This window comes from Bubalus bubalis, chromosome 5 (genome assembly GCF_019923935.1).
Source record: "Bubalus bubalis isolate 160015118507 breed Murrah chromosome 5, NDDB_SH_1, whole genome shotgun sequence".
NCBI classification, from domain to species: domain Eukaryota; kingdom Metazoa; phylum Chordata; class Mammalia; order Artiodactyla; family Bovidae; genus Bubalus; species Bubalus bubalis.
Genome location: NC_059161.1, coordinates 116,954,498 through 116,969,930, shown reverse-complemented (window position 1 = coordinate 116,969,930; position 15,433 = coordinate 116,954,498). Strand labels below are relative to the sequence as shown.

At 51.5% G+C, this 15,433-nt stretch overlaps 1 protein-coding gene across 4 annotated transcripts in view; it reads right to left on the bottom strand.

Annotated features, from left to right (window-relative positions):
* The window catches only part of APLP2 (amyloid beta precursor like protein 2), a 62,397-nt gene that overhangs the window by 9,924 nt on the left and 37,040 nt on the right, over positions 1-15,433 (bottom strand). For 2 of the 4 annotated variants that reach the window (XM_006061679.4, XM_044943572.2), the window contains exons 4-12: positions 13,087-13,199; positions 11,722-11,918; positions 10,925-11,136; positions 9,718-9,885; positions 6,688-6,818; positions 5,749-5,823; positions 4,301-4,459; positions 3,513-3,641; positions 277-376 (exon numbers count right to left, since the gene is read on the bottom strand). In XM_006061679.4, coding sequence (XP_006061741.4) covers positions 277-376; positions 3,513-3,641; positions 4,301-4,459; positions 5,749-5,823; positions 6,688-6,818; positions 9,718-9,885; positions 10,925-11,136; positions 11,722-11,918; positions 13,087-13,199 — 1,284 coding nt within the window. The remainder of the gene's footprint in view (positions 1-276; positions 377-3,512; positions 3,642-4,300; positions 4,460-5,748; positions 5,824-6,687; positions 6,819-9,717; positions 9,886-10,924; positions 11,137-11,721; positions 11,919-13,086; positions 13,200-15,433) is intronic. The other 2 variants (XM_044943573.2, XM_044943574.2) reach the window with 1 other exon arrangement.

Here is a 15,433-nt window from a genome sequence, read left to right as displayed (position 1 = left end):
AGACCAGAAGAGGGAGAGGAAGTGAGAATGGTGTGAACAGGTGCCTTGAAATATACCAGCAGTTACAGAGGGGAGGGTTAAGAGGACGCATGCCCAGTCCCTTGCAATTTCACACCCTAGGTTTCTCTTCTGGTAACAAGAGTCAAGGTCAGTGAAACTCAAGGCTCTGTGGCTGCCAGCCCAGGACTTGACCACGTGAGCCTGTGCGCACTAATGCCCAGCCTCCTTTCTCTAATCCGGCATGGTCTGACCTTGACGCCCACAGCTGGCACCCACCGATTTCCTGTTGGATCTCTTGGGCCACATACGGGACTTTGTAGAGCAGGGAGAGGCTCTGGTTCCGCCGTTCTTCAATCACATGGAGATGCGTCATCACCTGCGAGTACGAGGTGGGGGGAGGCTCTGTCACCAGAACAGCCCGGCCTGCCGGACACCCACACGCTCTACAAAGGCCTGTGCTCTCCAGCAAAGCAGCTGGTCAGAGGGGCAGTAGGACTTGCCCCCCCCCCATATTCACTGACCACTGCGGTGCAAGAACATGGGGTATTGACTCTCAGTGACTTAAGGATTCATCCACACGGAGTGCTCCAAGTTAAGGGAAACTTTAAAAAGTGTCATTACCCGACAGTATAGTTAAAAAAAAAAAAAAAAAGAATCCGAATTTGCACAATGTCAGACACTCAGGAAGGTTTTTCTGAGTGAAAGAGGAAACCAGTTGGTCGGTTTTTACCACTGGCCAGACTAAATGAAGTAACGAAAGAATGAAATCACTGGTTGAAAAGCAGATTTGCGGGGTGGGACCATTCATGGAGTGTGCTTAGTGAAGCAGCTGCTTGAAATGATTATCATTGTAAGCAAGAGGACAGGTGATTCCTGTTTAACTAAACGGGGCTTCCCTGGTGGCTCAAGGGGTAAAGAATCCGCCTACCATGCAGGAGACAGGTTCCAGCCCTGGGTCAGGAAAATCCCCCTGGAGGAGGAAATGGCCACCCAGTCCAGTATTCTTGCCTGGGAAATCCCATGGATATAGGAGCCTGGTAGGCTAGAGTCCATGGGGTCACAAAGAGTCAGACATGACTGAGTGACTAAAACTTTCACTTTAACTAAACAAGCTATGCCTCCAAACCTTCACACTGAGGTATAAACAAACCTGATTTAACGGGTGATAAACAAAGACATATCTACCATGTCTTCCATGCTCATTTCTTTTCTAAATGCAAAAGTTCCAAAGTAGTTCATCCAAAAAAAGAGGGGAAAAGGGTCATTAAAGTGGTCCCTGAATTTCAGAGCTTTTTATGGTGGAATTGGAGAAGGAAATGGCAGCCCACTCCAGTACTCTTGCCTGGAAAATCTCATGGACAGAGGAGCCTAGTAGGCTACAGTTCATGGGGTCGTAAAGAGTTGGACATGACTAAGCTACTTCACTATGGTGGAAATAAGATTTGGGCTACCTCCGCCCCTATGACACAGTGAGTGTGAGGCAGGTGGCCATAGACCACACAAGGTCCTCGAGAAGGCTAATCCCACCAGTTACACCTGCCGCCACCAAGCTGTTCCTCAAGGGGGCGCTCTGAGCCAATGGATTAGTTATGTGGGCTTGAAGCCATTAACGTGAAGGGTCAAAATGAAAACTGAAGTTAAATGGAAAGAGGCTTTTATTGTAGATTGATGTCTCTCTGACCTTTAAAAGCAAGGATGAAAGCAATTTAATTTTACACTCGCCATTCTTTCAATCAAGTAAATTGATGGGAAAGCACTAGAGTCGAGTTGAGTGCCTTAGAGAAAAAATGCAGATGCAAAGGGGACCATCAGCTGCCTGGTGTGGTCTCAGCAGCGGGGACACTGTCGCAGTCAGAGGATGGTTTCCTCGAGGACACGACCAACCGCAGGCGGGACACTGGGCGTCAGGGGTTTTGGAGGACCCCCTGGAGCTGCAGGGTGAGGGGGCAGTCCATCACCTACGCCTCAAGCCAAAGTGCACGGGATCTAAGAGGTTCGGCGTGGTCGGGGTTTTCTAGAGTTTACATAACACGACGGGGAATAGGCAAAGGCTAGTGTAATCTGGGGGCTGAGCTGCCCTAGAATTAAGGGCTTTGAGCAGACGGTAAACAGCACGCAGCACAGATGCTCTAAGAAGATGCTCCGCCTCTCGGGGCCCTCACGCGTGTGGCACCTGCCTCCTGGCTTGAAGGTTTACTGACCACACTGACCGAGGTCTTATCTGTCCTGCTACTCTAACCACACGAAACAGGCTGCTTCTCTGTAAAATACTTCACTATAGTCTAGTTTTCTTTAAAAAAAAAAGAAAAAAATGTGATTACACTGAAAAAAATCGAGTAGACCTGAAAAATTCTAACCTCTTGTCAGGATGCAAGCTCCCCCGCCTGAGCTTTCTGGAAGCCGCCCAAGGTCTGCTGGGCTTTCCTCCTCCTCTCCTACCCTGTCCACCTTCAAACACAGCCTCAACTCCAGGCCCAGCAGAGGCCCTGGGTCCCCAAGTCCTTCCCACTCTTTAGGAGCCCCATTTCTTTCACTGGCTGAACACTCAGCTGCCAGGGTGGGCTCGTATGTTAAAGGACAATTCTTCTCCATCTTTACAGCTCACATAACTAACGCCACACAACTGTGAGCTGCTCAAGGGCACACAAGGATTCAACTGTGCAGTCAGATACTGGAGCAGAACCAGGCAGTGAATGCGGCTGGAGGGGAACCACACAGGGCCTCTGGGAAGTTTCCCCACAGTTACACCACACAAGCAACAGGAGGCGGGAGGGGACAGGTCCCCAGCCTGTGCACACCATGTCCCCACAGCCTGCAGAGCGCTGGATTTAGAATACGGAAAGTAATAGAGGAAGACCACTTATATCATTTCAAGGCCCTCCAGGAAAACTAACAGGCGAACTGTTTTAAAGGAAGCTAGCGGTCTTGTAGGCAACTTCATTTCTATGAATACAAGAGAGTAAAACTCAAGTTCATATACAGACAAAACCAGAACGAGAAAGCAGGTCCAGAAACAACCTGCTTTCAACCTACAGATGAGTGCACAGACTGACGGGATACAGCAGGGGACAAGACACGGGACCTAACGGCATCCAAACAACAACGAAACTGTACAAGACAGTCCCGTTTTAAGACGTGCTTGATATAGAGTCGGCCCAAATATTTGTTCAGGTTTTTGTACCATCTTATGGAAAAACCCAAATGAACTTTCTGGACAACTCAATGTTTGCCTAGAAAGAGATTTTAAATGTTAATTCTAGTGGTACCCTTAACCAGTAATAAACTGAAAGAAACTGACTTATCTCGCCAATACAACTATCCATCTCTAAGCTTCCAGAAACAATTTAAATAGAACATACTTAATATTAAAAAGTATGGGATACATATGTTTACATTTGTACCTTTGCAAAACCCAGCTCTTGGACCTACTGTCTCTGGAAATAAAAGGTCATTCTCCGAGGACTAATTACAAGCAGCACGGGCCAGAGCGGTCTCCCCGCCGTCTGCCGTACCTGGGACCTCATCTGGGCCGCCTTCTCGGGGTCGACAGCCAGCACGTGCTGGTAGTGACGGAGGGTGTGGAGGCGGTCTTTGTTCTCAGCGCGGACGTAGCGCCTCAAGGCCTGAAGGATGCGATGGGGCTGCAAGACAGAAAGGGAGTTTTCACGTCCAGAGACTACAGAACTGAAAACAGGCAGGAAAGTGAAGTTTTAAGAACTCACTGAGAATGTCAGCCTCAGCAAGGCACAGGAATGAAACCTGTACTCTTAAAAGCTTTCAGTTACCAAGTAATAAGAAGCTATCTTTCTAAGTAAGGTACCAAAAGCTAAGTTCCACAGTTACAGAGGCTCCTCTACAGACAGTATTTCCCAGAGCCTCTAGCCCACTTCCTCTTCTAGCCCAATCTATGCTGTTTCCTGAGCTCAGCATCTGCTGCTGTAAATACTCAGGACAGACCTCACTTGCTTAAGGAGGATACAGACAAACACCCTGTCCCTGCAGAGCAAGGCAAGTCAGAGCTGAAGGATCAAGTCTAACAGCACTGGCAGAAAAGAGCTGTGATATAAACTTGCTCATTGTCTGATTTAAAATAGAATTGGTTCAAAAGTCTTCATCCATGGGAGGCATGTTTTTATTCTTTGGAAGTAAGGCTACTATAAAAATGCAAAAGTTGGGGAACTACCGACTAGCACCCCGAGGTTCTGCTTTTCCACGGGAAGCTGTGTCTGCACTGCGGCGGCCCCAAGCCGGAAGTGGTCCCACACAGGCTACCCTGGGCTTTAGGGCTGGGCGTGCTCACCCGCGGAGGGTCGGACTGCAGGGCCGCCAGGTAGTTCTCCAGCGCCACCCGGCGGCGGTCATTGAGCATGGCCTCCACACGCGCCAGGTGCGTCTCCACCAGCTGCTGCTTCTCGCTAGCTGCCTCCTTCTCCAGTGCCTTCACCATGGCCTGGAAGTGCTGCAAGAAGGAAGGAACCACATGGGATCCATGCCCCTGCAGGCGTGCACGCACACGGGGGTGGACCCCATTCTGCCTCTCTGTGCCCACTGCCCCTGCAAGAGGCGCAGACTCGGGGGGAGCAAGGGTCGGGTCTGAGGGTTCTTAGAGGTGACCTTGAATATCGTAGGGGTTGAGGGCACCAATCCTCCTTGGTCAAAGAGCCCGTGTAACTAACTTACAGTCGGCCCTCCCTATGTGCAGTCCCGCATCCACGGATTCAGCCAATCATGGATGGAGCGTTGCTGTGATGTCTACCACTGCAAATATCCATGTGTGGGGGGATCCTCTGTTCAAGGGCTGACTGTACTTCTCCGTCTAACCAGAGCACATAAATCTGGGTGTCATGCAGGCTCCTCAGCACCTCTAGGGATGGAAATCCCAGCACGCAGAGCCCAGGCCTGGCCTCTCCATGTGCACTGCGAGAAATGGAAGGCTGTCTTTCCCACACTGTGACAAGGTGCCCCCAAACCACAGACCAATGGGGGACAGGCCCAGCCCCAGGGCAGGCGATGCTGACCATTCAGACCATGTGGTGAAGGGCAGGCTCCCTGCAGGTGCCAGGCTAGGTCTGCAGACAGAATTTAAGGCTGGGGAGCTAAGACCCCCCACAGAGTGCATAAAGGGACACTCGTGGGTTTTCTAGGTTACTGGTGAAAAAGCAAAGGTGATCCAACAGCACGAGCAGAGAGATTGTGGCAAAACATAAACCCAAGCTGACTTAAACAGCAACCAGTGTCATGATCCCGAATCAGTCCTGTCAATTCCTGTCGACGCCCTCCTCTAGTCAAGGGGAAGACAGCTGCTGAGGTTCTAAGATTACATTCTTACATCCAAAGTTAGAGATGAACTGGTATCAGAGAGCTCTATTTTCTGCCTTGGACTTTAATTAAGTCTGCCAAAGGAAAAAAAAAAAAAGCATTCACTTCTGCAGAAAACAAGGAGCAGCCTAAGAAGGATGATGCCCGAGGACTTGCCAGGAGAGTAGAATAAACACAGCTGAGCAGAGGTTACTTCTGGGCATGAAAGGTGTGTGTGCTCTGCCCTGGGCTTGGGTTTCCCTCCACGGCAGGTGAGCAACTCCAGAGAACACCACTGGGAGGGAAAACGAAGCAGCGAAGACCTCCTTGTGACACGAACTCTCAATTAAAAGGGGGTGTCGACGGTCAATGTCCACCTTGTGGGGAGTCTGGCTCTGACCATATTCCGAAGGGTCTGCCTGGGGCCCCTCCCTGGAGGACATGTCTCACCTGAATGAGAGTCTGCCTCTCTGCTTTGGGGAGGTTCTTCGCTTGAAGTTCAGCCTCTTCCCATTCCTTCTTCACCTGGAACAAAGGTCAAAGCCACTATGACCAGATAATCTCTGGAACAATGGTCCCATTTTCTAAAAATACTGTGGGGCCCTGAACATGATGTGGGAAGGCACACAAGGAGCGCGTGCCCCACGTGCCCACGAGCTCAAGGTCTGTCCAGGGCGGCTGCCTCAGGAGGTGCTGGCGTCAGTGCCCCTCTGCAGGAGCCCCGTTTCACGGCTGCCTCGTCCGTAACCTTGGGTGCATTATTTGCCAGACTCTGTGCCTCAGTCTCCTCACAAGAAAGGGGAGGAGGGCTAACACCTGCTTCTCAGAACAGTAACAGGTTTCTCCCAGCACACAAGACGTGAGGCTGCTGCCCAGACCTGGCAAATAGTCCCTTTTCAGTTTTCTTTCAACCCTTCTGAGTAAGTCTAGGAGAAAGCTGCACTCACGTGGTGCTCCTGTTGCTCTGATACTTCCAACTCCTTTAAGGAAAAGAAACCCAGAGACTCAGACCTTCAGCAGGCAACAGTATCTAGCCAGAATGTTCTAACACTGCTTTCATTTAATGTACTAGTATCGTTACTCTCTTCTAATGGTAAAAGATACTAGCTTTCTACTTACAATATTGATATAGAGTTCCCTTTTTCAGAAATAAAAAACTTTAAAAAAACAAACAGAACGTAATGTTGACAGGAAGTGCCCCATGGCAGAATGGAACAGTAAAGCCCTGGGAGGGGTGACTCCAACATCACAGAGCTGGGGGAGGGGTGGGCACCAGTCCCATCCAGGGGACAGTCTCGCTCACACTCACACGCCTCACCTGAGGAGGTGGTGTCCCTTTGCTTCAACTATGAAGCCCTGACACCACAAAGATAAGGGGCCGAGATTTACCCTGTCCATCCGGTTGCGGTGGCGGATTTCCAGCTGCTCCTTGGCCTTCTGGAAGCGCGCGTGCTCATTGTCGTCTGCAGAAGTCTCGAAATACACGTCGACGTCATTGGTTGGCAGAGGAGTTGGGGGAACTGAAACAGAATGACCGGACGGTTCTCTCCGGGGCCCGGCCCGATGCTGAAGCTGCACGGTGCTCGGGACGAAGCCCAGCTGGGCCCGCTGGAGGGACCGGTGTGTCCGGCACCACCTCAGGGGGGTGCGCCCATTTGGCGGGACTCCGCCCTGTCTTCCTTACCCAAAATCCAGCCGCCAGGCCCATCTGCACCTCTGCACCTTCAGAACCAGCGAGGTACCTACTTGGGACTTCAGGGGCAGAGAAGGGAACACTTCTTACCCTCCCTCAGTTCCTGAAACCTTAAAACCTAAAATTAACTACCTGACCTACCCTTCTGGTCACTGAGTGCATCTGACCAGAGACAGGGCTGACGGCAGATGTGCAAAGGCACTGCAGGGCTCAGGCTGCCTTTTCTCCAGCTATTTTTAGGTCACAACTCACGCTGGGCCACTGATTCAACTGTATGTTCTCTGCACACAGACTGGGCAGAGAAAGTCCAAACACCCCAGCTGCCTCTGCTTAGCTTTCAGTCCCACTGGAGGACCCTCAGCCCAGGCCCCCAGCAGGGACAACACGTCTCACAAGGACTCGCTGTGAAAGTGAAGCCACTCAGGGCTTTTCCATCCATGACGCTCGAGGGCCTCACCCGGCCACCACCCAGAGAATAGCCCATTAGAACAAACACTCCGCATGCCTAGTCCAGGTTCCTGGTGGCCCCGGGCAGCCGAGTGTCTGCACAAAGGAGCTTATCTGCATCCAGGAGGTGGAGGCGACAGGTTTACTTAACCTCTTAAGAAATACCTGTGGCGACGCTGAACACCCCGACTCACTGGGGATTTCCCAGGGCAGGGAGGAATGTCAGGCAGCCTGCTCACACAACTTGTTCTGTCGGTCACACTTGAGAGCCACGTGGACAGCAAAAGCCAAATTCAACAAATTTCCATTCGGAGACAAACTCACCCAATTTCCAGAACCGCGTAACTTTAACACAACGTGCGAGCAACTGGCAAAATGATGAGCGTGAGCACAAGCCAGCCAGCCACTCCACGTGCTTCTGTCTGGGCATCTCCCTTTTACCCTCTCACTGAGTTTTAAACCTAAAAGCTATGGCTCAAAGTTTTGTCAAGAATATCTGGTTCCTACATTAAGTTTAAATAAGGTCTCAACAGCCAATTTGCAGACTGTCACTAAGTCAGAATCTATATAGATTGCTTCAGAAACCACGTTCCCCATGACACTCAGGAGAATTTCAAAGTGCTGAAGTCCATCCGTGCCAACAAGCACGTCCCTCAGTGATGTAGGCCCGCAGCTTAAAGGCTTATGTGTTGGAGACAGAGCCTTTGGTTCATATCACTGGGCCGGATAAAGATAATACAAGCGCAAGCTGCGTCCACCCCGGAATGAAAGGGCACAGGAGCAGCAGACCTGGAGGTCTGGTTCTGAAGACGATGGACTCGGACCCACAACCACATGCCCTCTGTGTGCAGGCTAACGGCCCAGGAAGCCAGCACACCCGCAGGCGCTGGTCCCTTTCAAGGGACAGTGACGCTACCATCTTCCAAAGCGCTCAAGTCAGGGGCTCCATGAGTGCTCGGACACACTGCTTCCCCTTCCACAGTAACAGGAGACTCCGGTTCTGCAGACTTCAAAGCCGTTCGTGCTCTGACCACCTGCCGTCGCCTGGTGTCTCTTACTGCCCCATCAACATTTGATCCTTTGGGTAAAGACTGCGCCTCACATTCAACATGATCTTTAATGACCCTGATTCCTCAGGCTTCCGCCACAAACAATGCTTTCTTACCCCCTTAGTTTAAGGAGTTTAACAAAGCAGGAAGAATCATTGTAATTTCTAGCTCTGTCTTTCCTGAACGAAAAGTTTCTGCCACTGATGTTCCCTAAAGGCTCTTTTTTTCCCTTTCATCTTTTCAATGATTTCAAATAAAAACCCCACAGAGCAGCAGCTACAGTGGAAGCACTAATAGTATACCATATCGTATTAAGAGGGAACAAAAGGGTCTGAAGGAAACCTTTGAATGAAAAGCCATCAGACGCTAGAGCCAAAAATTTTTAGAGCAAATGACCAGGACCGGCAATGAGTGTCAGAATCAGAAGGCAGAAGGGTCTGTCCAGCCAAAGGGTTTTCCTACACATGGGTCAGAACTGCTCCAGATGAGAATCTTCAACAGGAAAAGGGCTAACTACGAAGAAAAGCAACCTATTGACGTCTGAGTGAACCAGACTCCACTGAACGCAGAATTTCCTTTGTGACCAAAGAAAACAAACCAAAACTTCCCTGTTCCCTAAAGCTCTGTGTGACCCAAGGTCCCCTAGAATACTGGGGAAACAGTCACCACCGTTTGTCTGCAGAGCAGGCTCCCCGGAGTGCATCAAGATGTTCCAATGTTCTCAGCGTCCCAAAGTGTCCTTACTGTCACCTCCTTGGAGAGCAGGCGTCCCCCTTAGCGAGTGTGCATTGTGGGGGTTGGCAACAGGGCTGCTCAAGACCAGAATGAGGGACAAAGCCTGGACACGAGCATGTGCAGAACTCATGGCCTATCCGAGTGCCCTTCATGCCTTTCAGCATCTGACAGCAGAGGGCAGGGCCTCCTTCCCAACCAACACAGGGGCTCCCAAAAGGGCAGGCCCCAGGCTCTCCCCTCGGGCAGGGAGGGAGCACCACCCCTCCGCCATCACCTCCTTCATCACCACCATCACCTCCTCCTCCTCCTCCTTCACCACCACCACCAAGCCCACAGCGAGCACAGGACACAGAAAACTGAGCTGACAACTGCCGACAGAAAAGCAGAGCTAGATCTAGAAAGCACAGAGAGGAGGGCAGACAACCAACAGTGACACCGAGTGGGCGGGGAGCACCACAGACGCGGCCACGAGGACGCACGCCGGACAGGACTTACTCATCGCTTTACACACAGCCATACAATAATCCTCAGACTCAAAATTGTTCCTGTTGCCGCCGCAGCCGCCATATATAAAGCGCACGCACTTCCCCTTGGAGAGGTCGAAGTACCAGCGGGGCATCACGGCCCGGCACGGCCCCGTCAGCGCCTCCTGGGAGCAGACAGCTGTGTGGAAACGGTCAGAAGGTCAGCGGGGCAGAGCAGCGGCTTTGGGGGCTCACAAAACTACAGACCAGCAAGGGGAGAAGGGCCGAGTGACACTGGACCTCAGCGAAGGCCAAGACGGGGTGGGACCCCGGGGTCCCGGCCAACCATTGTTGCCAGCCATCGCTGAGCATGTGGTCCTCTTCCTTCCCGAGGCAAGGGAGAGCCCTGGGCCCTGAGAACACTGAGCAGTGCTTCTTGCACTGTCTGGAGCTTAGAGTGGGAAAGGGCTGATGTGGAGGAACTCCACAGCGCACAGCTCGGGAGCCTCACATTTCTGGTCTGTGTAGTGGGGACAGCTGCCTGCCTTGGCCGTCTCGGGGGCGCCCCGGGCAGAGGGAGGCAGCGTGGGCGCAGAGGCAGTTTCAGTGGCAGTCACCATCGTAAACACTACTCAGGCCTCTGGAAAGGGCCAGTGTACATTTTCTGTTCTCCAAGGTTAATCACAAACTTCTAGACTCGGTAAGTCATCGGCTCCTGGATGAACCCTAAACAATTCTTCAGCTCCTAAATGGCTTCAAATATACAGTCGGCAGTGGGCTGCACAGAAGTGGGCTAGAACATTTCCTTTTTATTTAACGGTGAAATTGAAAGGGCCCTGATCCCTTACCAGCAGGTCATCAAATTCCAGATGCCCTGATGGCCAAGCAGGGCAGCCTACAGATTGGAACACACTCAGGAAAAGAACTAAAGAAGTGACGTCCACTCCAAAACCTGGGACTTTGGCCTCACTGAGGAAGGGGCTCCCAGGCGGGAACATCTCCGGCTGGATGTGGGAGAATCCTGCCGGAGGGCAGACCACATGGTCTCTCTGATTCTCTAAGTCCTCACAATGCACATCACAGTTTCCTGACTCCATCTGTCAGCTGCCAGACCTGGTAGCACCCAGAGCTGACCTCACTTTTGGGGCATGAAGCCGCCCTCCTGGGAGGCAAGCAGCCTGTGAGTGAATGAAAGAATATTAATAGATTGTAAGCACATGACGGCCAGGTGGGTCTACCTCTAACGTCATGAGTGATCCCCTCCTCCGCGGCCGCCCTGTAGCTGCTGGGCTCGGTGGGGCTCTCCTCATTGTAGTCCTCGCCCTTGAAGGTGTCGTAGTAGTAGTCGCGGTCTTCCACCACCTCCTCCTCCCCCTCCTCCTCCTCCTCGTCGTCCTCGTCTGCAGCTGCCTCTGTGAAGTCTTCCAGATCTGCTTCGGTAGGAAACTCACTAAAGGTCACAACAAAAAAGGAAGGTCACCACCAACTGCTGCGCACAGAGAACCACTGACTCCCTTCCCTGCTCTGAGACTCGGAGCCCAGAGGCAGGGAGTAATAAGTTCAGCCCATCCCTGGTGGCTCAGACAGTGGGAAAGAATCCTGCAATGCAGGAGACCCAGGTTCAATCACTGGGTCGGGAAGATCCCCTGGAGGAGGGAATGACAACCCACTCCAGGATTCTTGCCTGGGAAATCCCATGGACAGAGGAGCCAGGTGGGCTACAGTCCATGGGCTGGCAAGGAGTCAGACACGACTGAGTGACTAACACTTGCACTTTTTCACTTTCACAGTGAGCTCTGCTGCTAAAAGCCCTGAGCCCGGCCACCTCATCAGGAGCTGACCGCCAGGAAGCAGGGGCCGCGTGACCGTGCGGGAAGGCGCGTGGCCAGGAGGACAGGTGGATGAAGGCCACTGGTGCACCTGGGCTCGGCCACAGTTGAGTGAGATGTGCTGGCCTACCTCCGGAGGAACAGGCTTCACCCAGGAGCCTGGGTGTAGCAGCCACAGCCGCCCACAGGCTGAGGACAGAACTCACCTTTTATAAACGTCGTAGTCTTCCTCTTCATCCTCGTCGTCGTTGTCATCGTCGTCCTCCTCGTCCTCTTTGGACACTGCAGTTTGGACCACCTTTGTCTGTGGGCAGCACACGTACTCGGTGCCGTGGAACTGGTCCACCCCGCAGGGCAGCAGCATGCCGTAGCTGTACAGGGTCATCCCCTGAGAGAGGCAGGCCTGGGGGCCCGGGAACATGGTCAGGAGACAGCCATGCGCTCAGAGACCCCCTACCCGTAGCTCTCTCAGGACTCAGCAGTGTGCTCAGAGACCCCACCCCTAGTTCTCTCAGGACACAAGTGTGCTCAGAGACCCCCACCCCTAGCTCTCTCAGGACTCAGCAGTGTGCTCAGAGACCCCACCCCTAGTTCTCTCAGGACACAAGTGTGCTCAGAGACCCCACCCCTAGCTCTCTCAGGACTCAGCAGTGTGCTCAGAGACCCCACCCCTAGCTCTCTCAGGACTCAGCAGTGTGCTCAGAGACCCCACCCCTAGTTCTCTCAGGACACAAGTGTGCTCAGAGACCCCCACCCCTAGCTCTCTCAGGACTCAGCAGTGTGCTCAGAGACCCCACCCCTAGCTCTCTCAGGACTTAGCAGTGTGCTCAGAGACCCCCACCCCTAGCTCACTCCAGAAGAAGCCCTCACTAAATCACAATGTTAAGCCTTTCTTGTGGACACATTAATTTTTTTGCCAAAAAGTTGTGACGCTACTACTTTACAGATTTACAAATTTTGCTTAACCTGTAATGGGAAAATGTTATCTGGCCCAAAACAACGAAAGCCCAAAGGTGGAAAAAATTAAGGCTGGGGTGGTGGTGGTTTCTTTGAGTACTTATCAACACTGGTTAACAGTGGTCAGTAATAACATGCATTCTTCAGTGGTGAGGAATTCAAATTACTTCATAATTAGACAAAATAAAGGCAACCGACAGGGAAAACCAACTAAAATTGGCGGACACGCTACGGAAGCTCATCCTCCTCAGAGAAGAGTGAAATGACTTCTGGTCCCGTCAGCATGCACATCCACACAGATCTTCTGTAACTGGATATTTTCACACAGGCCTTGGGGTCTGCGACAGCCTTACTGGATGCCCTGCCGAGAGCTTCTCAGCAATCCTTTTAACATCCTTGACTCCAGGCGCTGGACTGTTAATACTGTACTTCCTTACCAAAATATCTATTCTTCTTCCAAATATTTTTAACTTAGAAGACACAAGTAACTGTAAACTTTGATGAGATAAAGGGGAAAAAACTGAATTAAGAAGACTATTATTTTTCTGGAGAAACGCGCTCCTCTCTCCCCCGACAGGAGCAGCAGCCCCTGACTGCTGCCGGCCGGCCTTTACCTCTTTGACCACGGTGTGCCAGCGCTGGTGATTCTCGCACACCTCCATCCGCTCCTTGTGGAAAAACAGGCACTTCTCTGGAACTAGCAGAACATCACTGACAAATTCACCCACTGGAAAAGAGAAGCTTTGTCAGGAGCAAACCTGATCACAATTCAAGGTGAAAACGACCCTGACTGCAGGTCACTGGGACAGTCACGCAGCCACGTGCAGACAGGAGCAGTCTCTGACGCGCGTGAGCTGAGCTGCAGCTCATCTGCAGGAGCCAACTGGACATTTCGGCTGACACACAGCCGTGACGCCCGGGACTTCCTCCCTCCTCCCCGCCCTCCATCCCTTACTCCCGGCAGGAGCCCATCAAGACCTCAAACACACACGGCGACTCCCCACCACCTCTGACTTCACACCAACAACAGTCCCAGCCTCTCACTTCTCTATTTCTGCCCACATTGCGTCAAGTAACAAAATGTCCAGGAAACTGAGACTGCCTGTTCTCCCAAAGTACAGCTGAACTTTACTTTAGCCCTCTGTGTACCTACAGACACCTCACTCTAAGACAAACCACCACTGTGATGACTGATCCAGGTACAGACCGTCAGTAGACAGTGAACGACGAAGTGGGAGAGAGGTCTTTGCAGAGGGAAGGTCTGGCAGACACGACTTTACCCGGGTGAGTGATAAGCTGACGGAAGTCGTGTTCTGAGAACACAGCACCTAGACGTCTTTCTGCTACAAATAGTCATCTGGCTCTAATTATACACAACAAGGAGAGGATGAGACAGTTGGACGACATCACCAACTCGATTGACATGAGTCTGAGCAAGCTTCGGGAGTTGGTGATGGACAGGGAAGCCTGGTGTGCTGCAGTCCATGGGGTCTCAAAGAGTTGGACATGACAGAACTGAACTGATACACAACAATATGACAGAATCGTATTCAGAGATATTGTGTTAAACAAAGGGCCTAGACTGTCAAAAATATTATTGTCATAAAAGATTCAGGAACTTCCTTAGGGGTCCAGAGGTTAAGACTCCACTCTTCCACTTCAGGGGGCACAGGTTCGATACTTGGTTGGGGAACCAAGACCCCACATACTACCAAAAGAAATAAAAGATTCAAAAGAAAAAGCTGAGGAACTGTCTAGATTAAATATAATACATCACCCTTTTTGCAAGGGAGCTGCAAAAGACATTATTTGAACACTAAGGACAGCTGTCCCAAGCATGACTGCTATATCACAGTCATAACACGAGAACACCCTTGCTCTTAAGAAGATGAAAGCTACTTGGAGGTGAACTATCATAAAGTCCCAACTCACTTTCAAATGGTTTAACAATGAAAAGTAAGTAAAGTGCACAAAATAGACAGAGTAAGATGGATAAGGCAAAACTGGAAGCCCAGGTAACAGGTATAGAGTTCACAACTGCATTTACCATAGGTCTGAAGCTTTTCAAAAATAAAAAGCTGGGGGGAAATTACACATAGCTGCTTAGAAAACAGAGCCCTTATCTTTTAGAAATACATGCTGAAATATTAAAAAAAAAAAAGGTATCTGTGATTTGTTTCCAAATAATGAGGGGCTGTTGGGAGTGGGCCACAGATGGGGTAAAGGTGGTCCATGAACTGATGCCCATTTGATTGGGCAGTGGGCACACGGTGGGTAAGGCGATGATTCTCTCTGTGTCTGGTTATGTTTGTAATGTCCGTAATAAAAGGCTAGACACTCTGGGTCAGTAGGTCCAAGGTGGACCTCAGTGATCCGCACGCAACGAACATCCCAGGCTCTTCTGACGCATCATGGACAGGCCCCACAGGGCCCAAGTGCAGGACACTGAGGTGGTACTGGGCTCAGGGGAGATGCGGTAAGTAGGGAGGGGAAAGGAGGCGGGCAGGCTCAGCTCTGATGTTTTACAACAGCAACAGCAACAACAAAAAGGAAAACCTAATAAGGAAACTGTCTGGCAAGAAAGGTCTTGGGGGAATTCCCTGGTGGCCCAGTGGTTAGGACTTGGTGTGTTCACTGCCAGGGCCCGGGTTCAAGCCCTGGCGGGGAAACTAAGATCCCGCAAGTCAAGTGTCAAGGTCAAAAAAAAAAAAAGAAAAGTTGTAGGGCCTGAACTGGTGTGAAGTCTACGTGTAGACCAGCTTCCCAGCCTCACCACAGCCTCAGGCCTCAGTCTCTGGGAGGCCAGGTGCAGCCCCTGACCTGCTGTGAGGGGGAACACTCTCCTGTCATCACAAGCTGCTGCCCCGTATCAAAACAGCCCTCCACAGCCAGTGAGGTTTCACTCCGCTATTAGCACAGGGACTTTGGGGGCCCAATAGCTCAATCTGACACTAATGCAGG